This window comes from Rhinolophus sinicus, chromosome 1 (assembly GCF_057876585.1).
Source record: "Rhinolophus sinicus isolate RSI-liver-muscle chromosome 1, RSI-T2T, whole genome shotgun sequence".
NCBI lineage: Eukaryota > Metazoa > Chordata > Mammalia > Chiroptera > Rhinolophidae > Rhinolophus > Rhinolophus sinicus.
The window spans coordinates 182775695-182803133 of record NC_142501.1 but is presented as its reverse complement, the minus strand read 5'-3'; the positions used below and the strand labels follow the sequence as shown (position 1 = coordinate 182803133).

At 33.3% G+C, this 27439-nt stretch overlaps 1 protein-coding gene across 1 annotated transcript in view; it reads right to left on the bottom strand.

Annotated features, from left to right (window-relative positions):
• Positions 1-27439, bottom strand: part of TET2 (tet methylcytosine dioxygenase 2) — a 106725-nt gene that overhangs the window by 7920 nt on the left and 71366 nt on the right. Inside the window, exons 4-8 of the mRNA XM_019738917.3 lie at positions 26491-26581; positions 25011-25104; positions 24142-24350; positions 9706-9856; positions 7663-7752 (exon numbers count right to left, since the gene is read on the bottom strand). Of these exons, the coding sequence (XP_019594476.3) occupies positions 7663-7752; positions 9706-9856; positions 24142-24350; positions 25011-25104; positions 26491-26581 (635 nt within the window). The remainder of the gene's footprint in view (positions 1-7662; positions 7753-9705; positions 9857-24141; positions 24351-25010; positions 25105-26490; positions 26582-27439) is intronic.

The window sequence follows — 27439 nt, the reverse complement described above, 5'->3', positions numbered from 1 at the left end:
TTGCTAAATTTGTTAAGAACTTTCATATCAATATTTATGAAGAACGTTGGACTGTAGTTTTCTTTCTTTTTAATGCCTTTGTCCGGTTCTAGTATCAGAATGTTTCTAGCCTCATAAAATGGGATGTGTTTATTCCTTTCCTATTTTCTAGAAGGCTTTCCACTGAATTGTTATTATTTCTTCCTTAATTAATGGGTCAAATTTGGAAGGGAAATTATCTGGGCTTGGAGTTTACTTTTCATGAAAGTTTTAACTACAAATTCAATTTCTTAATAGACAAAGGATTATTCATGGTATTTGATTTTTTCTTACTAAGCTTTGGTAATTGTTTTTAAGGGACTTTGCTCATTTCAGTTAAATTGTTGAATTTATTGGCATAAAGTTTTAATAACATGTCTTTATTATGCTTTTTAATGTCTGTAGGATCTGTAGTGATGTCTCATCTCTAATTCTTGATATTGGCAATTTGTACATCTTTTTTTTTTTTTAATTGAATTGACTCCAACTTTTGGTTTTACTTATTTATTCTCTTCTTCTCTGTATTCTAGTTCATTGAGTGCTGTTCTTTTCTTTAGGTTTTTTTTTTCCTTCCTGTTAACTTTTAGGGCTAAAACTGCTCTCCTTTTCTTAGGGTAGAAGCATAGAGCATTGATTTGAGACTTTATATTTTCTAATATAAGTGTTAAATGCTATAACTGTTTCTCTTAGCAAGGCTTTATTGCTGCATCCCACAAATTTCAATGTCATGTCTTAATATTCATTCAGTTTGAAATACTTTCTAGTTTCTCTAGTAATTTATTCTTTGCTCCATAGATCATTTAGAAATATATTGCTCAGTTTATAGATAATTAGGGATTTTGTAGGTATCTTTTTGGTAAAGATTTTTAATTTATTTGAATTTAATTTAGTGGCTGCTTGATTTAAGGTTTACAGTGCACTCTTAAACTTATCACAATCTACATTCAAGTAATATTATACCACTCCATATACAAGAACCTTACAACAGTATATAGTAGTCTCCCTTATCCACAGTTTCACTTTCTGCAGTTTCAGTTACCCACAGTTGACCATGGTCCAAAAATATTAATTGAAAAATTCCAGAAATAAACAATTCATAAGTTTAAATTGCACACCATTCTGAATAGTGTGATGAAATCTCACACCAGTCTTCTCAGTCTCACTCGGGACGTAAATCATCCCTTTGTCCAGCATCTCCAGCTGTATGTGCTACCCTATTTGCCCATCAGTCTATTAATAGTTGTCTTCCTCTCAGATCAACTGTCATAGTATCCAGTGTTTGTATTAAAGTAATACTTATTTTACTTAATAAACAACCCCCAAACACAAGACTAGTGATGTTGGTAATTTGGATATGCCAAAGAAGATGTGTAAAGTGCTCTCTTTGAGTGAAAAGGTGAGTATAGAGCAGTAAGATATTTTGAGAGAAAAAGAGAGACCACATTCACATAACTTTTATTATAGTATATATTTATAATTGTTCTATTTTATTAGCTATTCTTAATTTTTTACAGTGCGTAATTTATAAATTAAATTTTATCATAGGTATGTACGTATAGGAAAAACACAGTATATATAGGGTTTTGTACTATCCACTGTTCCGGGTACCCTACGAGAGTATTAGACTGAATCTCCCATAAATAAGGGTGGGGGGAAACTATTGTACTTCCAAATCCAAAGCCTCTGTGCTACTTCTACATGTTATAAACATCAAAATACCTTGATAATATATTTTTAATTAGCAAATTATCTTTTGAAGAAAATTTGAAAATAAAGAAAAAATCTTTTTACTCACATGTTTACTATTTATATTTTTTATTTCTTGTTGTCAATCCAGATTTATATCTGATATAATTTCCTTTCTACCAGAGGGCTTTCTTTAACATTTTTCAAGTGTTAGTCTTCTGGTGGTAAATTATTATTTCAGCTTTTTTTTTTTTTTTTTTTTTCAGTGTGCCCATATCTTTCTTTAAATTTTTTTTTGACAGTTTCACTTCATTATTAGTTTCAGGTATACAAAACAAGATAATGATTAGATAATTTACACACCTCACAATCACAAAGTGATAACCCAAGAAGTCTACTACCCATCTGATACCATACATAGCTATTAAAATCCCATACTCCCTATGCTGTACTTTACATCCCACAATTATATCTATATCTCTCTCTATATATATAGATATCTATATATCTATCTATATATCTATATATATAGAGAGATATAGATATATATGATTATATGATTATATGGTTATAGTTATAGCTGACATTAAATATTTTATATTAGTTTCAAGTGTGCAGTGCAGTGGTTAGACATTTATATAATTTATGAAGTGATCCCCAATTATTTTGGTTTTTGTCTGAAAAAACAATCTTCATTTTTCCTTTACTTTTGAGAGTTGTTTTTACTGGTTTTCTAGGTTGATAGTTTTATTTTCTTTCAGTACTTTAAAGATATTTCTCCTTTATCTTCTTTCTTGCATTTTTGTGTCATGGAGTCTCATTGTGTTTATAATTTTCCTCATTATATGTAATTTGTTTTTTTCTCCGTTTTTCACATTTTTCTCTTTATTATTGACCTCAAGCAAATTGATTTTAATGGATCTTTTATGTAGTTTTCTTCATGCTTCTCTCTTCCATCTCCCTCTACCCAAAATTAGGGTCTTGCTGTGCTTCTGGGATCAATGGGCTTATAGTTTAAAACAAATTTGAAAAACAATTAGCTGTTATTTCTTTAAATATCTTTCTGTCCCCTACCTCCTTCTGGGAGTCTAATTACACATATATTAGTGCAATAATTAGTGTAATCAATTATAGGTCATTAATCTATTCATTTTTTACCAGTTTTGTCTTTCCTCTTTATTTCACATTAGAACATTTGTACTGCTATGTATTCCATTTTACTAAATGCTGCTGACTCCATTTAGTGAATTTTTTTATCCAGACATCATATATTTTTCATCTCTAGAAGTTTAATGTGGGTCTTTTTGATATCTTCTTAGGTTTCTTTATCATGCTCATGCTTTCCTCTGTTGTCTAAAGCAAATGGAATATATGTATGATAGCTATTTTAATGTCCTTATCTACATATGCTTATTTATGTCATTTCCGGAATTATTTCTATTGATTGCTTCCCCATCCTCCTCGTTATGGGCTGTATTTTCTTGTTTCTTTGTATCTTTGGTAATATATGATGGGATGTTAGATATTAAAATTTTTACCTTGTTTTGTGGTTTTAAGTCTTTGTTTTGGGATGTTGTTAAGTCACTTGGAATCAGTTTGCTCCTTTCCAGTCTTGATTTTAAACATCTTTAGATGGGACCAAAATAGCCTAATCTACTTCTTCTATGAAGGCCATAAAATTCTGAATATATTATTTGCTGTCTTGTATGGTAGGAGGTCTTTTCTTTCTGAATGGTATTAACAAAAACTATTCCAGGTCCTATATATGAAACCAAGAGAATGTTCTGCCTGCTCCTTTTGATGGTTCTTTCCACAGCCTTGGTAATATCTTCCTATGCATGCACTGTTCAGTAAGTACTCAGCTGAAGATTCAAGCAGAATCCTCTACAGATCTCTTGAGCTCTTTTCAATGATGCTCTCTCCTCCTTGGTACTCTGATTAGTGAATTCTATGACCTTGCTTCCCCAAATTCTGAACTTTGTCTCCTTAATGCAGAGACAACCCTGGGGTCTGTTTAGGTTTCTCCTCCCTGCCCTGGAGCCTAATGTGCTCTTCAGGAAATAAGCTGGGGTAATCATAGGTTCACCTTTTTACTTCCTTTTTCTCCCGCTGCTTCTTGCTCTATGTATAAAAATAATTGTTGCATATATTTGGCGTCTTTTTTTTTAATGTGTAAATCCAGTTCATGTTAATTCATCATAGCTAGAAGCTGAACTCACAATATGATGTTTTTGATGGCTTGAATATTATTTACCAGTGGGGTCACATAGCATATTTGTATACTGAAACTTGTAAGACTCTGGCCAAAGGAAAGTGAAGGTGTGTGGCTTGTGACTGTTTAGTATAGGCTGTGGCATAGTTAGCATCATTCTGTTCCTTGAATAAAAATATATAGAAAATCTAGTTGGTGATTAGTCAGACTTACGCCACATCATAAGGAATACCATGCTCTTTATTTCTCAGATATGAATGTGAAATGAATTACTAAAAATCTACCTCCATGTCTGGAAGACAATCCAAGTGCATGGCTTTCAGATGATGTAAAGCTGTGCTGTTCAATAGGGTATCCACTAGCCACATGTGTCTATTTAAATGTAAATTAATTAAAATTCATTAACTCAGTTGCACTAGCCACATATCAAGTGTTCAATAACCACATGTGGCTAGCAGCTACTGTACTAAAGAGTGTAGACAGAGAATATTTCCATTGTCATAGAGAGTTCCTTTGGATAGCACTGGTCTATAATATCATCTCTACAGTCTATGGCCGTACCACTCTGAATGCACTCCATCTTGTCTGATCTTGGAAGCTAAGCAGGGTCAGGCCTGGTTAGTACTTGGACAGGAGTTAAAATGTCATTTCTACATAATATGATGAAAGCATATGATTCTGAGATCTGAACCTGCTAATTCAGGCCTAAAGTGTAATGGTAAGACAACCATAGAAAAGACAGAATAAATATAAATCTACTGGGTAGATATAAAAAAAAGAATATTTAATTGAGAAAACCTATGTTCTAGTTCTGTGGAGTTGACAGAAGAAATGCTCTGAAGACCCAGTGAAGCTTAACTTTAGCAATAAGACTTTAACTAAGAAATCAAGGAAACACATTCAGATCTGAGAAATAAAGAGCATATATTCAGTTGGAGGAGGCAAAAATCAAATGGCAGTTTTCCACAGCATCCATAACCTCAAAAGTTCTTCCCATATACTAGGTGGAAAGATGACATGGCTATTTTCTTGATCTCTAGACCATATATTAAGACATACAGGTGAACATTATCGATAGTATCTGCCATGCAATAAAAAACACCTTATCCATTCACAGCCTTTAATTGATTTAATTTACATAGATATTACATCTATTTTTTTATGCATGAATGTATGTAGTATTTAAATTTTATTTTACTGTGATAAGAACACTTAACATGAGATCCACCCTTTTAACAAAATTTTGAATGTATTGTTGACTATAGGTATAAATGTTCAGATCTCTAGAGCTTATTCACCTTGTTTAACTGAAACTTTAGGCCCACTGATTAGAACATCTACTCATTTATGCATATATAAATATTGAAGCACATCTCAGGTTATGCCTCATCATCTTATTATAACTTAAAAATTTTGACTACCTTCATATTTTGGGTGCTCCAATTTGAGGAAATGCATAAAATATGCAAAAGAAAATGTGATAGGGTAGAATATAAATTCTTAGAAAATCAGGTGTGTATGAGACAGTCTATAATGACAATCAAAAAAAGTAAAAAGAATATTAATTCTTTGCTACTCTCTCCCCTTCCCCAGTTAAAACCATTTGATTACTAGTACCTATAAAACAATTCATTCAACAAAAAATGGCCAAACTTGGAATCTAGCAACATAGACACCATTTTTATAGCTTGGTTTTTATTGTGTCCTCACCCAGAATTATTTCTCAATAGTTCCAAAACCTCACTTATTTTCTGTGGTACTGACTAAAATAGGTAAGTTTGTAAAATAATAGTTTTAATCCCACTATTATTAACAGCGTTTAAAATAGTTCTCCTAGACAGTCACATACATTTCTAAAAACCTAAGTTGTGAAACAAAACAACTTATAAACAGGCCATCATTATTGAATTTACTTCCATTAAAAAAAAAAAAAAGAGTTGAGGTTTAGGAAAGTGTTAAAGTCCACAATGGAAACAAGAGTAGCTAAATCATTAATTAGGATCCATCCCATCTGGCCCTGCTATGTAAACTAATCTAATCCCATTAGTCTTCAATGCTAAGTAAATGTGTGCCAATGTACTACCCTTCATACTTCCCCATACCCCTTTCTGCTATTTACTCTGCTCCATACTTTCTCGTCACCTCCAGTTTTTCTCCATCTGTCTCCCTCTTTCCCTTAAATCTTTAACCTCTCCTGCTGCATTGCTCCTACCCCTAGCACTTCACTGGTTTCTCTTCCTCGACTCACCCCTGAAATGTTGCTGTGTTCCAGAATCTCATCAGTATCATTAGCCCCTTCTCTTTGTCATCTCCACTCTGAAAAATGGCATTCACTCCTATGTATTTAATTTCAACTACTTCTGCATTTTTGATAACTCCCAAATCTACAGTGGATTGTTCTCTTGATTTTCCATCTAAATATCCTATGTAAAATCTATCACGTCCAAAATGAAATTTATCATTTTCCGCCTCTCTACCCCAAACATGTTTCCTCACTGACTCTTGATACTAGTTAATAGAACCACCTGTCCAGACCAGAAATTTGGTGGATCCTCAAATTCTATTGTGTTCATCCTCAAATCCAACCGGTCACTAAGTTCTATAAGTTCCACCTCAAATATTTCACATACTTACATACTTCCTTTTCTCTATCACTACTGCCAGCTCTTCAAATTATAGAAGCTACTGCAACCATTGGGCATAGATGGTAAGGTTCTAAATTAATCTTACACTAATCTAAGTTGTATTGCATTTATTTGGCTAGTTGAGTGGCCTTTTAAAAAAAATTACATCACTTCATCCTCCCCCACCCTCAACACACACTTAACACACCCTAATGGTAGCTTTCTTACCTACAGGATAAAGTTCAAAGATCTTTATGGGAACTACAAGGACATTCTGACCTTACATCTGTACTCTACTTTCAGGGAGAAACTTTTTGTTTTTTCAGAAATGTGTGCACACCTTTATCCCAGCTGTTTTCATATTATTCTGTAATTGGTATTTTACTTGTCTGTGTCTCCTATAAAGAAGAAATTCCTTAAAGTCAGAAAGCCTACATTGCTCATCTTCATGTCCACAGTGGCTAAACACAGTGCCTGGTTTATAACAGATTTTCATTTTAATGCTTTTGTGATAGATATTATTGAAACAGGAAAGACTTTATAGTCTTTTGCCTCCTTAATGAGCATTTCTGAACAAATCACATAGCTTTCTAAATAGGTACAGTCCAGAACACACTCATAAAGTAGGAAAAAATGTTTTTGCTTGGTTCATGGAGCCAAGGCCAAAAGGAAAAAAAAAAGGAAAGATCTAGCAAAACATGGCATACCTGGACACATGTGTGTACATTTACAAAGTAGTACACCCATAGCTTCATATATGTAGACTTTCTATGAAAACAGTTATGAGGTAGTTAGAACCTGTAGCTTGGGCCACATAATTTTAATTAATCACCAGTGTCTGATTACAGAGACAAAATTATTCGTATGAGAGCAAGATTAGTAGATATTGTGAGCCTTAAAAGCTCACAATATTTACGTATTACAAGACCAAAACTATGCTCCTTCTATGGTGTAATTTTTGTATACCAGAAACACAAGACGGCAATGGCTTCAACAATTAAAAAGAGGAAAAGTTAGAAAAATAAAGGAAAATATTTGCTTCAAAAATATTTGTGGAAGTAGGTAGGTAGGTCATCAATGAGTAAGTAAATAATTCCACTGTCAATAATTACTTAAACTTACCTGATTATTATATGCATCAGGTGCGAGTTTCTTGTATGTTGGTGCCATAAGAGTAGACAAGTTTTGTAAATGAGACTCCAGTTTCTCTTCCTGTATAAAATGAATAATTCTACATATTAAATTCTAAATCCATTCTCTCTTTATATGAGAGAGTCTATCAGATTCCGTCCCCCCACCCCCCTCATATCTTGGATCCAAATAACTCTATACTGTCTTATCAAACTAAACTAAAACGTCTTAACATGACTATTTCTATATATAGGCCATACATTACCAGTTTTTGTGTTATTAAATATCTAGCACTTTGGCATTTTCATAAGATTAATCAACTTTCTACTTTACATGTAGATATTTGGTATTTTATAAATATAAGCCGAAGTGGTAGGAGGGTTGGGAGAATGAGGACATATGGTCTTAAAGAGGTCACACGCTCTACTCCCTCTCCCATTATTACACGCATCAGGTGCAACAGCTGCCCAAGATGAGCTACTGAAAGGATTTGTTTGGTTTAATTTGTCTATTTCTAATCTTTATACTTTTAAATATCTATTAAAATAGCATTTCAAAATGTGAAATGTTCTCTCCATATAACAACTAACAATTACTAGATTCAAATATGGATCAAGTTTTCAGAACCAGAATGTGGTATATATGAAGAACTTCGCAAAGTTTACTTGAAAGGAGAAATGTTCCCTTACTCCCCTCCCCCCCCCCAACAAAGAACAGATTTTTCAAAGTAATCTACTTTTTAAAATTGTAGATAATAACATTCAGTTGTTCTATTCATACTTAGAAGCTCTCATTTCACATTGATATTTCTTTAAAAATCTTGGGAGACGTAACCACTTGGCAGAGATGTACTTGTTCACATTTTAGGAGAGGAGGCTTCTGAGCAGAGCTCTCCTACCTTACTGAGGGAGGATGTTACTAGCCATTCCTCGGATTTGGTTTACATGAAATCTGGCTATAGTGACAAACATTTATGAAATAGTGGTAAAAAGTCTCCAGTATGGAAAATTAAAGTGGCTGACAGCATGCAAAATTGCTACTCTTTATTAAGCTTATTAACATTCATGTGTTTTTCTTATGAAAAGGCATCTAGCATATTTAAGTAATAGAGTTTATTAAAAATATGATCCTTTGAAAAAAATTTTATATCATGATTTCAAGAGTTTTTGCCCTTGATTAAACTTCTACTTATTATAGTCACAAATAATAGTTTACAAATTTTTCATTTAGAAGGACATATCAATATCATAATATCCATAGTATGACTATATTTCAATTGCACTTAAAATTTGAAAGATAATTATAAGGTTCACAGAGTCACTAAAAATGTGGTTTCATCTAAATGCCAAATATACTGAGGTTTTCTGATTATTCAGGTTAGCATACTCTAAAATACATGCCACCCCAAACTTGTTAAACTTGATACCAACCAGTGAGTTATATTTTGAGAAATATATATTCTTGGCAAACAGACAAAAAACAGTGACTTCAGTGAGAAATTAATGTTCATTTACTTTAATTATGCATTTAAGATCTAAATATGTTTTAGTTACTGGAATGCGTTCATTATAGTAACTTAAACTATCCAATCTCATGGTGTGAAAATGTGACTAGAAATGTTCTTTTCTGAAGTGTCAGTCATGAACATGACTTCTATTATTCAGGTTCAAAGGATGAAAGTTTTAACACCGAAGTATTAACATTTAGTTTTAATACTGAAATAACAGCTGTTTAAAACTCTGCAATTAACATAAAAGATAAGGAATAAATATAAAAGGCCATAGGTAAGAAGAGTTTATGTTGCTCAGATTTGACCTATTACTTTGGCATAGTATGGTTATTATGCTAACTTAATAAATTATTATAACGTACCTACAGTTTAGCAAAGATTTTGTTGATTCATCTCCAATATGAAATTCTTTGTTAATGAGTGTTTAATGGGGCATGTCATATTTTTCATCTGAGCTCATCAATTCTCATCATATGATCTCATCAATGAAAATAAAGAGATTATACATCAGGAAGTAAACAAACCTCTTTTGGGTCATCCCCAAGCAGCTTAAATTTTCTTGGTATCTTGCTTCTGGCAAACTTACATCCATTGTAATACATGCTCCACGAACAACCAAAAGAAAAGGAGGCACCACAGGTGTCTGGGTCCAGCCCTTGACAGGCACAGGTTCTCCTAAGAAATCAAAGAACCAAGTTTATAGCTATGAATAGCATTACCTAGGACACCAATCTCATATTCTGGGTGTCTACATGTAAAAAAACGAGTGCAAATTAGTTTTCAATGACGTCTAATCGAGCCCTATATTAAGCTGTGCCATAATCACTATCAGAAAATAACCATTTCAATTGACTTTAAAACACAATTTAAGCAACTTTTTTGTAATATAATGCATAGAAAAGTACACATAATTTTACAGCTTGCAAATACTCACAAATGAAATACCTGAGTAGCATCCAAACAAAGAAACAAAACATATACTTGCACCCCAGAATCTCCTCTTAACGTCTTCCTTCCAGGCATTGTCCCGTTAACAGTAACTATCAGAAGAGATTAGTTTTGCCTATTTTGTTACACACACACACACACACACACACACACAGAGCTTTGTCTATTTTATACTATATATAGGATACTATATACCTACTGATAATATAGTGTGTATGTGTATGTATACATATATATGTATACATACAGTTTTGCCTATTAGTATAAAAGTACTAAAATACTAGTATTAAATATATAGTATAAAAATAGGCAAAACTGTGTATGTACATACACATACAAGCACACATATGTATATGGAATTATATAGTATAAGCTTAATTGTGTCTTGCTTCTTTTGTTCAACATTACGTTTGAGATATCCATCCATATTGTTGCATGTGTTGTACTTTATTCAATAAGTACAATTTTCCATCATGTAAACATGCCACAAATTAACCATTCTACTATTGATGGGGATCTGAGTGCTTTCTAGTTTTTAGCTAAAATATAGTATTGAAGCTTTACAGGCCAAGTCAAATATATTCTAAGAGCAATAGCAGACAAGCCAAAAAGCAAAACAAAACATGATAAAACAACATACTAGAAGAACTATATTCAGCACGTATTTTTTTCAGCTTTTTTGAGGTATAATTAACAAATAAAGTTGTAAGATATTTAAAGTGTACAAAGTAATGGTTATATATATATATATATATATATATATATATATATATATATATATATATATGCATCATGAAAGGATTCCTCCATCGAGTTAACACATACATCATTTCATATATTTAACATTCTGTGTGTATGGAAAGAACATTTAAGATTTACTCTCAGGAAATTTCAAACATATCATACAGTTTATCAATGATACTCACCATGTTATACATTAGATCCTTAGAACTTATTCATTTTATAACTGAAAGATTGTATCCTTTTATCAACCTCTCCCTATTTCCCCTGCTCCTCAGCCTCTTGGAACCAGTTTTCTACTCTTTGTTTCTATGAGTTCAACATTTGTTTTGGTTTTGATGCCACATATAAATGACACTATGCAGTATTTGTTTTTCTCTGTCTAGCTTATTTCAGTTAGCATAAGCCCTCCAGATTGCCCATGTTGTCACAAACATCAGGATTCCTTTTTTAAGGCTGAATAATATTTGCGTGTACATGGTGTGTGTGTGCACACTCACATGCACGTACACAAATACATCTTCTTTACCCGTTATCGGCTGATGGACACTTAGGTTGTATCCACACTTCGGTTTTTCTGAATAATGCTGCAATGAACAGTGGAGTGCAGGTATCTCATTAAGATAATGATTTTATTTCCTTCGGACATATACCCAGAAGTGGATTGCTGAATTATATGGTAGTTCTATTTTTAGTTTTTAGAGGAATCTCCATACTGTTTTCTTCTATAGTGCCTATACCAGTTTACGTTTACATTCAACAGTATATGAGTTTCCCTTTTCTCCACATTCTTGCCAGCATTTGTTATCTGTTATTTTCTTTGGTAATAGATATCTTAACAAGTATGAAGTGATATTTCATTGTGGTTTTGGTTTACATTTCCCTGATGATTAGTGATGAGGTGCACCTTTCATGTACCTATTGGCCATTTGTATGCCTTGTATACAAAAATGTCTATTCAAGTCCTTTGACCAAATTGTTTTTTGTTTTTTTGCCATTGAGTTCTATGAGATCCTTATACATTTTGGATATTAACCTCTTATTGGAAATGTGGTTAGCAAACATTTTCTCCCATTCCATAGGTTGCCTTTTCATTTTGTTGATGGTTTCCTTTACCGTGCAGATGCTTTTTAGTTTGATGTAGTCACACTTGTTTAATTGGCTTTTGTTGCCTTAGCTTTTGGTGTTAAATCCAAAAATCATTGTTGAGACCAATGTCAAGAAACTTATCCCTGAAGGGGTTCAAAACAGGCCTTCTCAAGATGTGCAACTTTGGCATGTGAATTATTTTGAAAGGCAATAAAGATCTTGTGGGCTCACAAGAAACTGTTATCTCTCCCTTAAAGAATTTAAATTAGGGGACTTGCCCATAATAAGAGTTATCAGCAGAAATAACTTTTATGCCTTATATATAGAGCAAGGCAAACTTTTAATTACTGAACATCTGCTCTTATGATCTGTTGTACAAATCATCTTCCTCTGTTCAGAAGCCCAAAGGTGATTTAACACTTTTCCTTTCTGTCTCTGACTCATGTATGTGGGGTTCAACTTGGTTATTTTCTCTTGTTAATCTGCCTCATGTCAATTCAATTATTAAACAACATAGAAGAATCTAGAATGATAGAGGAAAGTTTCTTCCCACCCCCACATCTCCTATGCTTACTTCTAGGAGTTTTACAGTTTTGGGTCATAGGTTCAAGATCATAATCCATTTTGAGTTGAATTTTGTGTATAGTATAAGACGGGTCCAATTTCATTCTTTTGCATGTGATATCTAGTTTTCCCATCACCATTTATTGAAGGCACTATCCTTTCCCACTGTATAGTCTTGGCTCCTTTGTCAATAGTAGTTGACCATATTTGCATGGACTTATTTCTGGGCTCTGTATTATGTTCTATTGATCTATGTGTCTGTTTTGAGGCTAGCACCATACTGTTTGATTACTAGAGCTTTGTAATATAGTTTGTATTCAGGAAGTGTGATGACTCCAGCTTTGTTCTTCCTTCTCAAGATTGCTTTGACTATTCAGGGTCCTTTTTAGTTCCACACAAATTTCAGGATCATTTTTTCGTATTACTGTGAAAAATGCCACTGAAAACTTAATGGGGATTGCACTGAATCTATAGATTTCTTTAAACAGTATGGGCATTTTAAGAATATTAATTTTTCCAAGCCATGAACACAGACTATATTTCCATTTATTTGTGTCTTCTTCGGTACCTTTTCATTAATATATTTTTTTCTCTTTTTTTTTTTCATTTTTTGCAAGAGTTAAGTTTTCAGCATGAACAGAGCAGAAACTCTTTAAATATGGTGACCAGGGAATACTACATTCAGTTACGTCTGAAACCCACGTGCAGAGTGTTCACTGCAGGAGTTTTCAGTGCACAGATCTTTCACCTCCTTAGTTAAATTTATTCCTAGGTATTTTATTCCATTTTATGATATTATAAATGGATTGCTTTCTTAATCACTCCTGTTAATTCATTGTTAGTCTATAGGAACACAACTGACTTTTGTATATTGATGTATCCTGACACTTCATTGAATTTGTTTATTACAAGTTTTTTAAAGGTAGTTTTTAGGGTTTTCTGTATATAGATGGTGCCAAAAAATGTATATACATTTTAAGAAAGAAAAACTGTATTAAAATGGTAATATTCAATATATACCAATTACAAAAGATGAATACAAGTCACGTTTGACTTCTGCAATTATAAGAGGCACTCAAAATGGTTACCATCAGCATCTAGAAACTTCTGTTTATGGTGAACTGCTTGAGCAACACTGACCAAAGTGCCCACTCATATACATTTTTTTGGCACCCCCAGTGTAATATCATGTCACCTGCCAATAGTGATGGTTTTACTTCTTCCTTTCTGATTTGTGTGCCTTTTATTTCCTTTTCTTGCCTGATTACTCTGACTAGGATTTCCAGTAGTATGTTGAATAAAAGTGATGAATGTAGCCATTTTTGTCTTGTTCCAGATCTCAGAGGAAAAACTTTCTGCTTTTGATCATTGAATATGATGTTAGCTGTAGCATTCTCATATTTACTATGTTGAAGTACATTCTTTTTTATAATTTTTTTTTGTGTTTTTCTCTTGAAAAGATGTTAAACTTTGTGAAACACTTTTCCTGCATCTATTAAGATGATCATATGATTTTTATTCTTCATTTTGTTAATATTGAGTATTGCATTGATTGATTGGGTATTTTGAACCATTCTTGCATCCCTGGAATAAATCCCAGTCGATCACAGTATACGATCCTTTCAATATACTATTGAACTTGGTTCACTAATATTTTCTTGAGGACTTTTGCATCTATGTTCATCAGGGTTATTGGCTGGTAATTTTCTTTTCTTGTAGTGTCCGTGATTTTGGTATCAAATTTTGGTATTAGGGTAAGGCTGGCCTTGTAAAATGAGTTTGGAAGTCATCACTGCTCTTCAATTCATTGGAAGAGTTTGAGGAGGACTACTATTAAATTATCTTTAAATGTTTGGTAGAATTCACTATTGAAGCAAACCCTCTGGTTCTGGACTTTTCTTTCTTATGAGGTTTCTGATTATAGATTCAATATCCTTACTAGTAATTGGTCTGTTAAGATTCCTATTTCTTCATGATTCAGTTTGGGCAAGTTTTATGTTTCTAAAAATGTATCCATTTCTTCCAATTTGTTGGTATATAACTGTTCATAATATTCTCTATGATTCTTTGTATTGGTGTGGTATCAGTTGTAATGTCTTCTCTTACACTTATCATTGTGAATATTTGAGTCCTCTCTCTCTCTCTCTCTCTCTTTGTAAATGTAGCTAAAGGTTTGACTTTTTTCCCCCCATTATTTAAAAAAGCTCTTAGTTGCATTCATTTTTTTCTATTGTCCTTTTGGTCTCTATTTCATTTCTTTTCACTCTGATCCTTGTTATTTCCTTACTTCTGCTAACTTTGGGCTTAGTTTATTGTTCTTCATCAGGTTCCTTGAGATGTAAAGCTGTTTGAGATCTTTTTTTCGCTAAATGTAGGTGTTTATAATAGTTTCTTCCTACAACTACTTTTCCTGCATTCCATAAGTTTTGGCATGTTTGTCTCAACATATTATTTTTTGAATAGATTTCTGTCCCTTTCCCTCCTCTCCTTCTAGGACCCCTATAATGGTCCTCATGGTGTCCACTAAACCCCTTAAGTTGTCTTCACTCTTTTTCATTTTTTCCCTCTCTTTTCTCCTCTGATTGGATACATTCTACTGCTCTTTGTCCTGTTTTTTTTGTGTGTGTGATTTTTTTTTTTTTTTTTTCCTACTGTGGAACTCCTACAGTAAAATTTTCAGTTTATTTATTTATTCTTCAGTTTTGTGATTTCTGTTTGGTACTTTTAAATATTTTATCTTTGTTGAAATTCTCATTTTGTTCATGCATTGCTCTTCTGACCTCATTGAACATCAACAGTCTTATTAGTAGTAATATTATTATTTTGAAATTACCTCTCTATATTGTGACATGAGGAGATCTTGTAATGTCAAAGAAGGCACAAGAATTTCAGTGCAAGATAAAAGTGTAAAAGATAAGTAAAATATCCTATAATCTTAACTATGACTAGGAAATGATGGCATGAATTCATGATTTGAGCTAAAAAGCTCACATTTTCTCTTTTTAAAAGATAATTACTTCCTATGTGTGCCCACTAAAAATGCCCAAACGCAATAATATCTCAGTAGCAATGAGCACATTTGGACACAGTTTCTGATTTCTAAATATCATTTCTCATGAAAATGAACATAAGTTAAAGTCCATGAGTTAGTAATGATAACAAAAAGAAAGAACTAATTAATCATTTTTGTATGATTACTAAGGCACCAAATCACTATTTGGAAGTTTCACAGCTACAGACACCATGAAATTTATTCTGTCATTTGTTTACCTGCTATATTTAATGGTACCCTAACAGTTAGTAAGGAGAAGTTCTTCAAAGAATTCCAGCTAATAAATACAAAGGAATGTTACAATTAGAAATTATCATTTTACATATGTCAGCAAAGATGGAAGAATAAGAATCTCTGAGAGTTCTCTCCACCATAAAAGCAATGCGAATAGTGGTAAATATTGTCAGAATCAATTTTTGAGAAATCTAGAAATTAACAAAAGGCTCACAGCTTTCCAGGAGCACTCATTCAAGAAAAGCAATGGAATTTCCATGAGAAGAGTAAGTTTTGTGGTGTTTTAATTTGCCCTATTCCTATGGTCCCCAACAGCCTTGAAAACCAATAGCTCGCATTTATGCATACCAACATATGCACACTGAGAATTCCTGAAATAAAGGAGGGAGAGTAAGACAGTATGGAACAGAAAGATTATTTGAATAAACAATGGACCCCAAATCCCCTAATTTGATGAATAACATTAATCCGCACATTCAAGAAGCTCAACCAACTGCAAACAGCAGACTCAAAGTTCTCTACACCTAAAAGCATCATTATCAAGTTGTTAAAAGCCAAAGAGAAAGATAAAATCTTGAAAGCAGCAAGAAAGAAAAGTAACTCATCATGTACAACAGATTCAATATGCTGATGTTTCAACAGCTAATAACTCATCAGAAACAATGGAGACTAGAAGGCACTGGGATGACATATTAAAGTGCTGCAAGAAAAAGACTGTCAACTATGAATTTCTATATCTAGCAAAACTATCCTTCAACCATAAATCATAAGTTAAGGAATTCCTTGATAAATAACCTGAGAGCATTTATTGCTATTAGGCCTGCCCTACAAGAAATACTAAATGGAGTCTTACAGGATGAAAGGAAGGATGCTAGACAGTAACTTGAACCCACATGAAAACAAAGAACACCAGTAAAAGTAAAAACACAGGTAAACAGAACAAACCTTATGTATTTTTTGTTTTTAACTTTTTCCTCCTATCTAATTTAAAGGCAACTGCATGAAGCAATAATTATAAATCTGTTAATGCATACACAATGTATAAAATATAACTTGTATAACAATAATAGAACAACAGAAGAGGAGGGAATGGAGCTATGTAGGAAAAAAGTTTCTGTATACTATTGTAATTAAATTGGTATTACTCCAAATTAGGTTGTTATAAGTTAAGATGTTAACTGAAACCTCTACTGCAACCACTAAAAATATAAGTTAAAAAAAGTGAAATGATAAGGGAATTGTAATGGTACACTAGAAAATATCTATTGAATACAAAATAAAGCAGTAATCAAAGAACAGATAAATAAAAAAGATAGACATATAGAAAACAACAGTAAATCGACAGACATAAATCCAACTTCATTTGTAATGACATTTTATGTATATGGATTAAATAATAAAATTAAAAGGCAGAGACTGAAAAATGGATTAAAAAACAATCCAATTATATGTTGCCTATAAGACACATGCTTTAGTTTCAAAGATGCAAACAGGCTGAAAATAAAAGGATGGAAAAAGAGATGTGCAAATGGTGACCAAATTGGAGTGGCTAAACTGATATCAGACAAAATAGAATTTAAGATATTATTGTCTTAATAATAAGTACAACAAACAAGTATATTTTATAATAATAAAAGGGCCAATCCATCAAGAAGATGTAAAAATTGTAAACACATATGAACCTACAGAACACCAAAATATGTGAAGTAAAAAATGACAGAATTAAAGGGAAAAATAGATAATTCAGTAGCCTACTTTCAATAATAGATAGAACAACTATACAGAAAATCAAGGAGAAAATAGAAGAGATGAAAAACACTGTAAGTCAAATAGAGTTAATAGACATCTAGAGAACACTCCACCAAAGAACAGCAGTCTTCTCAAGTGTAGATAGAACATTCTCCAGAATAGACTTTATCAGATCATAAAACAAGTCCAGCTAAATTTAAAAGTCAAAATAATGCAAACTATGTTCTCTGTTATCAGTGGAATGAAATTATGGATGACAAGAAGCAGAGTTAGGTAAGTAATCAATATGTAGAAATAAAATAACACATTCCTAAATAATTAGTGAGTCAAAGAAAAAATAAGGGAAAGTAGAAAATATTTTTTGAGAAATGTAAAGGAAAAGTTAACATGTCAAAATTTAATGCAATGCAGAAGTCTTAGAGGGAAATTTATAGCTTTAAATATCTAAATTTTTAAAAAATAAGAAATTTAGAAAAAGAGCAAACTAAACCCAAAGCAAGCAGAATGAAGAAAATACTAAAGATTAGAGGATAAACAATAGAGAAAATCAAAGAAATCAGGTTAGTTCTTTGAAAAAAAATCAACAAAAGTGACAAAACTATCTAGACTAAGAAAACAAGAGAAAAGACCCAAATTATTAAAATTAGGAATTAAAAAGAGGACAATACTACTGACCTTATAAAAAACATTATAAGAGAATACTGTAGCAATGGTACATCAACAAATTAGATACCTAAACGAAATGGACAAATTCCTACAAAGACATAAAGTACTTAAACTGCCTCAAAAAAGAAATAGGTTATCTGACTAGACCTATAACAAATTAAAAAATTGAATTAGTAATCAAAAGCTTGTCACAAAGATAAGCCCAAGAGTACATGACTTTGCTGGTGAATTCCACCAAACGTTTAAAGAATTAGCCCAGATCCTTTACAAATTCTTACAAAAAATAGAGGAGGGAACACTTCTTAATGCATTCTATAAAGCCAGCATTACCCTGATACCAAAAAGAAAAATATCACAAGAAAACTATAGATCAATATTCCTCATCAATATAGATGTAAAAATCCTCAATACAATACCAGCAAAGAGAATCCAGCATATAAAAAAGTATATATTATGGCCAACTAAGATTTATCCTAGAAATGCATTGTGATCCAATGTACAAAAAAGGAAAAGAAAAAGAAAGAAATCAACAAACTAAAAGGATGAGAACCACATGATCATCTTACTAGATTCACAAAAAGGATTTGAGAAAAGTCCAACGACCCATTCATGATAAAAATAATGAGCAAACTAGGATCAGAAAGAAACCTTCTCCACCTCATAAAGAGCATCAACAGAAAACAACAAAAACTACAGGTAACATCATATTTAATGGTGAAAAATTGAAAGTTTTCCCCCTAAAAGCAGAAACAAGACAAAGATGTTTGCTCTTGCCAATTCTGTTTAGTATCTAGTGTAGGTTTTAACCAGGGAAATTAGGCAAGAGAAATAAAGATGGGAAAGGAAGAAATTAAACTATCTCTATTTGTAGATGATATGATCTTATATGCAGTAAATTCAAAAGAATCTACAAAAAAATAGCACTAATAAACTAGTTCAGGAAGTTTGCAGGATACAATATTAATATATAAAAATCAACTGTATGGATGTATAGTGGCAATGAACAATCCAAAAATGAAACCAAAATAATTTCATTTAAAATAGCATCAAAAAATAAAATATTTAGAAAATTAAAAAGTACAGAACTTGTACATTGAAAAGTATACATCACTGAAAGAAATTAAAGACCTAAATAAATATAAAAACATCTGTGTTAATAAATTGGAAGAAAAGCTTAAGATGTTAATACTCCCCAAATTGGTCTACTGATTGAACAGAATCCCTGTCAAAATCCCAGATGGGGAAATTGACAAGTTGATCCTAAAATTCATAGGGACACGAAAAGGACTCAGAGTAGCCAAAACAGTCTTATAAAACAAAAACAGTTGGAGGACTTAACATGTCCCAATTTCAAAACTCACTACAAAACTACAGTAATCAATACTGGCTTAAGACTAGATATGTATATTAATCAAATAGAAGTAAGATCAAAATAACCCATACATCTTTGTCAATTAATTTTCAACAAGGGTGAAAAAAACATTCAATGAAGGAAAAAACAGTCTCTTCAACAGATAGTACTTACACAACTAGATAGCTACATGTTAAAGAATGAAATGGACTCATGTCATATCATAAAATTAACAGTGATAAAAGACCTAAATGTTAAGAGCTAAAACTATAATACTCAGAAGAAAACATTGGTGTAAATCTTCAAGACCTTGAATTAGGCAATGGTTTCTCAGATATGACACTAAAAGTACAAGCAATTAATTTAACAAACAGATAAGTTTGATTTAATCAAAACTGAAAACTTGTGTGCTTCAAGGACATTGTCAAGAAATTGAAGAGACAGCCTATAGAGTAAGAAAAACTATCTGCAAACCATGTATCTGATAATGTTCTAGTATCCAGAATATATAACTCTTACAACTCAAAATACAGTTTAAAAATGAGCAAAGATTTAAGTAAGTATTTCTCCAAAGAAGACATATAAATGGTGAAAAGCACATGAAATAATGCTTGCCATCATAAGTCATTAGGGAAATGCAAACCCAAACCATGAGGAGATACACTTCACACCTGCTGGGAGGGCTATAATAATAAAGACAGATGATAACTAGTTTTGGTGAGGATGGAAAGACACTGGAACCTCCATATATTGCTGGTAGCAACGAAAAATGGTGAAGCTGCTTTGGAAGACAGTTAGTTCCTCAAAAAGTTAAACATTAGAATTTCCATATGACCACCAATATCACTCCTATGTATGTACCAAAGAGAACTGAAAACGTATGTCCATATAAAAACTTTTACACAGGTTTTCATAGCAGAATTATTCATAATGAGCAAAAAGTGGAAACCCAAATGTCCATTAACTGAAAAATGGATAAAGAAAGTATGGTCTATATATATAACGGACTCTATTCAGCCATAAAAAGAAATAAAGTACTGATTAATGTTATGATATGAATGAACCTTTAAAACATTATGCACAGTGAAAGATACCAGACAGAAAGACCAAACACTGTATGATTTCACTAATATGAAATGCCCAGAATAGGCACATCTATAGAGACAGAAAGTTGATTAGTAGTTGACATTTAGGGGAGAGGAGAATTTGAAGTGACTGCCTAATGGGTATGTGGTTTTCTTTTGAGGGTGATGAAAATGTTGTACAACTTTGTGAATATACTAAACCACTGTATACTTTAAAAGGGCGAATTTTATGGTATATGGATTATATCTCAAAAATATATCTACAAAACAAGTTGGAGTGACTTCAAGGTGGTTTCCTACATGAAGTGGCTACCAACAGGCTTTTTTATTTCTATAGGGGGCTTTCAAATATTGTTAGAATTGGTAATGGCAGCCTCATTTTAACATGGCACAGAATTTGGCTCATGGTTAAAGGACAAATCAGTGGAGCAATTGTAATAAAAAATTCATGTACATAACAGATTTTTAAAAAATTAACTTGTGAAAAAATTGGACTTGTGAAAAAAAATTAAGAATTAGACTACTTATGCAAACTTACGTAAATATAGAAAACCTAGCAAAATAAATGTATATAACAATTAAATTCATACAACATCAAAAACAAGATTATCAATTTGTAAACTCTAACAAAATAATGGAAACAAGCAATGATCATCAGTGGATGTTTTCACCATTAGGTGAAAGTTTTCTGGGAAACTGTATGATTGATGAATCAAGCTGACAACTCCTAAACTAACTGAACACTATTACCATCAATAGAAATGGAACAAAGCAGACGTATGTCCCTATTGATGGGTAAGAACTAGGATTATTTCATCACCACTTATGAAGCATTTTTGCCAATATGTACATACATGTATACATATGTAACTTATTGAAGTCTCTACCAGTGTACAGAAGACACTGGGGATAGAGGAACAAGTTAAATAAAACAACTGTGCAATCAGCCAATTTCAGAATGTGGGAAATTTTACAGAGCAAATGATACAATCTCTTTAGCAAATACATTCATAAAAAAGAGAGGAGGAACTATATATAAAAAAAAGAGGTTTGTGAATCATATAACTTATCTTCCAAACTGGGACACTTCTGAGAATGAAAGAAAGTTCGAGTAACAATTATGCTAGACAATAGGCATGATCTGGGACCCCTCTGCTCAAACACTTCAATCAAATGCAAGGTATGGACTCTTCTTAATATCTTTTTACATTCATTCATTCATTCATTCATTCATTCACTTATTATTTGGGAAAGGATCCAATTGGAATTTGAACATGGTCTGAACATTAAACAATATTAAAGAATCATTGTCAATTTTAAGATGAATGATAATGACACTGCGACTGTTTTTGTAAAAAAAAAAAAAAAAAAAAAAAGTCCTCATCTGTTAGGTGCACACACTGAAGTGTCCGTAGGTGAGATGATACAGTACCTGTGAGGGTGGGAGTGGGGTACGAAGCATGGGGAAACATCAGTGAAACAGTATTGGTAAAATGTTTATAAATACTGAATCTGTGTGTTGGGCCCATGGGGATTCGTTATACTACACTTCCCCATTTATGTAATGCTTCAAAATTTTTATAATATGAACTTTCTTTAAAACTTCAATATCACCCAGCATGGCAGAAGGCATTTCTGGCTTTGACTTTCTTATAATGACAGATACACTCCCACAACTCTTCCTTGCCAAAAAAATACTGGTTAGGCTTAGTCATAAAATGGAAATCTCAAAGGGAAATCTTTAAAGGAGAAACAGCTGGTTTGGCTCAAAGGAAATGTAAAACTCCATTTTTGACTTTCCCACTGAAAGCTGCTCTCAGAGTTCTTTTCTGAGACTCACAGTGGGTGGTTATGGTGCGTGTGGGCACTGGGATTGGTAAGGACTCAGTGATGAGGTTCACACGGCCTTGAACATTAAACTGAGTCAGCAGTCCCAATTTGAGATTATCCTCTGTTCTTGGCACAAGTCATAGTTAAAAAACAAAAACAAACAAACAAAAACAACACAGCAGTGTACTGAATTTCTTAGAAAAAGACTGTTACCAACATGAGCTCAACGTGCCTTAACTTTAATTTTCATTCTGGTTAAAGGAGAACATTTTTAAAGGAGGAACAAGGGAAATTAGGGTAAACTGAATATTATTTTATAATAGTGGTCCATCATAAGTTTATGAGTCATGTGTTATGAATCAGCAACTTCTGCCTTCCACTGTATCATCTGTAAAAGTGAATTTATGGAAGTGAGGTACATACCATGACATTTTTAGATTACATCTACTACAGAAAGCCAAGTAACACTTCCTAAAAAAGTAACTTTTCTAAAAAGATTTATAGTTGATTTACACTACCTTGTGACCCAGAGAGAAGAACCTATGTTAACATAAAGTTAGTAAAACCATGCCAGTTAGAGTAATAGCCAGCAAAAGAACAAATTTAGTTAACAATGAGTTGTTGCAATGAGCAGCATAGTATTTCCATAAGCTCAGTAAACTATTTTGTAGTTTAGTGTACACAGAGGAAAGGAGATGAAAGGAAGAAGTGCAAAATTAAAATTATTTTAGAACCAACTGTGAATAAAATAAGTACTGTAGGATTTCAGTGTAGCATGGTGAATTTTCCTATATTGTTTGAATGTTATACAGGAATAGCATAGCAGAGGAATAATAGTAATAATAATAATAAACAACGAAGCTTTCTCCAAGTGAAGACTTAAACTTCCTATAAATTGAGAGGGTTAAAAACAAACAAAATCCACAAACAAACAAAAACATACTAACACTTGGATGCACTGAATATATTTAAAGGCATAACCCCGCTCTTCTATTCCAAATATTTATATGCCTAGAAAATAATGCATATGCATAGCCACTAAATTCTCGATTTAGTAGTAGTAAAAATGGAAGCAATTTTGATTTCAATCGTGGAAATAATGAACTAGATTAAACTGAAGTCAAAATCAGTTTAGCTTTTCTTAAAAAAAAGCAAAAAATCAGTTTGGTTCTATGTAACTTCTACAGACCTTGCATTTTTATGTTTGCTACATATATGAAGGTCCTTGACTTGGAAATCCTAAAGTTTCTCACCAAACTTACTTTCTGTTTCAAATACTGCAACTTAGAAGTGGCGTCACTACCTACTAATGTGGCAACGAGGCACACATAAGAGTGGTCATATTGCGAGTGGACACACACGTGTTTTCAAGTTTATGGTATGACTGAGTTCACGTGGGTACAAACACTCAGCCTTCCAGCAGGCTGCTCCTAACTAACGGCTCTACTGTCTGAAGGTACAAAGCATTCGTTAACAAAATCACCTCAAACTGTCCATGTTCACAAATACAACCTCCTATCTCATCACCGTGAAGCACACATTTCGGTCCCCATTTTCTAAATATAAAAATGCAGGTTCGACTGTCTTCCCTCCAACCATGATCAGGCTTTCCTATGAGTGGAAAGAGCAGAGAGGCCCTGGCTTCACTTACTCTTCATTCAAGGCACACCGACGGTTGGTGAGGGTGCCATATTTCCTCAGCGTCTCAGTGAGCTCCGAGTAGAGTTTGTCAGCCAGAGATAGTGGGATTCCTTCCCACACCAGGATGAGGATCACAATCACTGCAGCCTCACAGGTGTGGCCAGCTCGCTCCCGCACCAAACACAGTAGCTTCTCCTCACTGCAGCTTCTGCGCACCACCTGTGCGGGTCACCATTCCACCCCAACGCCCCCCACCCCAACCAAAACAAAACAAGGGTCACTTGCAGCAGATGAGAGCATTCATTTATGTATGTATATTCTGTTCATGTCTGGGTCACAGTTAGGGTGCCATTTACCACCACCTGCAACTTGCCTTTTGCTGCCCATCTACAAAGCTGGGATTCAGCATGGGGTCAGAACAGAGACATGCAAGACTGCTCAGTGTTTAGCAGACTACTATACACCCAGTACAGTGGGGGCAATGCTCCTGGGATTAAAGCCAGAGCTAGATGGAAGATATGCAGGTCTCTTTCATAAAGTTCAAGGTTATCATAAATGATAATATAAATATTAACTGAAGGTAGGTAAAAGATTAAGAACCACTTCTTCACATTCCAGGGAGAATTATATGTTTAGCAGGCACTTTGAATGGACCTCCTCCTTACCATTAAATTCTTTCAATTAAATATGGTTAGCAAATGATTTTAAAACTAATCTACCTTTTTCTTAGGACATAATACATGATAAAATAGATATAAGCAATATTCCTTTAACTGGCATTAGTGATTCTTTGATGTGGGTAACCCAATTCTCAGGGTTAGATTAATGAATCAAAATGCCCAAGACTGAAGACCAAAAGCTTTGTCAGGTCACACTTACCCATTTGGCAATAGGACATCCCTGAGAACTTTTGCCTTCTTTACCAGTATAGATGACTCTTTCAATCCTAATAGCTTTACCCTTCTGTCCAAACCTTAAAGAAATCCACAGAAACACACACACATAAAATTAGCAAATGAATCTAAGAGGCATCCAAAACACTGAACATTTGAGCATAATTTTATTTTATGACCACATCCTGAGAAATGAATAGTTTAATTTATTTTTTAAAAATAAAAACAAGTCTAAGCCAAGCAAATTGGATAATACACTTTAAGCCTTGTTTTACCTCAGTATCAAAATATACTGATAATTGTAATGAACCATTTTGAAATTCTACATTGGGTGAAATTAATGGGAAAGCTTATTTTTGATACATGATTTCACAAAGCACAAAACTTTTTTAAGTTTGCTAAATTCAGTCTTCTAAGATATACACTACTTGATTTTTGTCCTTTACTAAATTTAGCTATTTTAAAACTTAGGGAATCATAACAGATTTTAGTTAGAACTCTTCCTCAAAGAATCTCTCACATTATTAAAACGATGGCTGGCAACTTAACTAGTATCCAGCAATTCTAAAAATACAGAATAGTTCTAGAAATGGTTTATATTTTCCCTTATTACCAAGACACTACTTACTACTTGCTAATAATTTAAAAAGGCACTAGATGATTATTTAGTGAATTTCTACATGCTAATTTAGAAATGAATCATTTGGAAATGGGGCAAGAATTATGCGGAACATGCCCTTGCCGCCCAGAATGTCTCCTAATGTATTTGAATGATAACACTGCCTACCTCTTAAAGAAAAGGCACCCTAGCGTAGTAACAGCTCAAGCGCTGTGGACACCTATATGAAAGCCTCTCTCTGCATTGATTATCTCTCGCTCTTAAGAGTCTTCTACATGCAGGAGTAACTGTGTAGATTCAGGTAAATACTGGCATACCTGTGACTGACAGTGAAAAAGAAAATGCAGCTGTAAATAGAATCTGTCTCCATTTCCAGTCAGTATATTACACTTGCCCCTTTGCTCATACTAAGAAACAACTTCCTTCGAGGTAGCTACTCCTTTACAACTCTAGATGAATTTAAGTCAACGGTTCCTTTCTTACGCCACCTTTCCCCTCTCTTCCTCTTTGACACTTTATCCCCAAGTGGGAGCCAGAGTGGGGCCCCTCTTTGCCAGCACCCTTGTGCCTGGCAGGCTGGCTGGCTGGTTCTTGTTCATGCCTGGGTTTTCTGGCATCCATCTCAAAGTGGGCAGCCTGTGCCAGCTCGCAGACTATTAGTCCTGTCAAATATTGTGACTCTCTGGTGAATAGCACAGTGTGTAGTGTTGGCAACCCTGGAATAGCTAAGCCTACTAATAATTACTCAATTTACAATTGTTTACTGCTTTGTATGTGAAAGCTGGAAAAATTCTGACATATACAAAAGGATAAACGTTAATCTGCCCTGTGCCTTTGCGTTAATTACCTTTCTTCCATGATTTCTCTAATAGCTGCCACATTAGGACCTGCTCCTAGATGGGTATAAAAAGGACCTTCATCTTTTTCAATAATTTGCTCTGTTGAGATAATAGAAGATTATTATTATAGACCTCAATTATACTAAATATAAAGCCTACATCCACAAAGCTTATCCCCCAACTGCACATTAAGGGCCCTAAATGTGACTTTAGACTTTACACATTTTTTTTCTTTAAAATGAGCAAATTGATGGACTCATCTATTAGAAAATGTGCAAAATAATTAAGTATATGTACATGCTGGCTGTTGGATAAAAATAAATTACATTTCAGATATGGGATAAGAAATTATTTTATAGCAAATAAGTGGAAACTAAACAAGAAAACAGTGTGGGAATTATAATATATTATATGTAATATCAACTACAATCCAATTTTTTAAACTGAAAAAAAAAATTTTTTTACAACTAACTAGAATCCTGCTCGCTACTTGGATGTTAAAAGGTTAAAAATAAAAGTCCTGTCTTATCTGACCCCCAGGATATTGCTCGGTTTATTGTCAAGATACCTTTTTCTCTTCTTGTTTCTCCACAACATTTATTTACTCTGTTTTGAAAATAAAAACATTGAATCTAGACCAATATTTGTATGTACTTTAGAACAAGTTATGATGAGAGAAAATACTGGAGAGAGGGTCAGGTAAAAGGAAGAGGCTCTTGCAAACTATTAGAGATGAAAAGGGAGGGCAGGAGGGGTTGGGGTGATAGGAGAAGGGAGTGAAGGCAATTATAACTTACCTAATAGTATCTATGACATGTGTGGCACTTGAGCCCAATGAGGCAACCTAATAACACTAACCAATCACAAAGGGGCAGTAGTCATCCTCCCTCCATTCTTCCATAAAATGTGTGGGGTTCCATTGTAAGAGGAGCAACATGGGGTGGGTGGACCATTAGC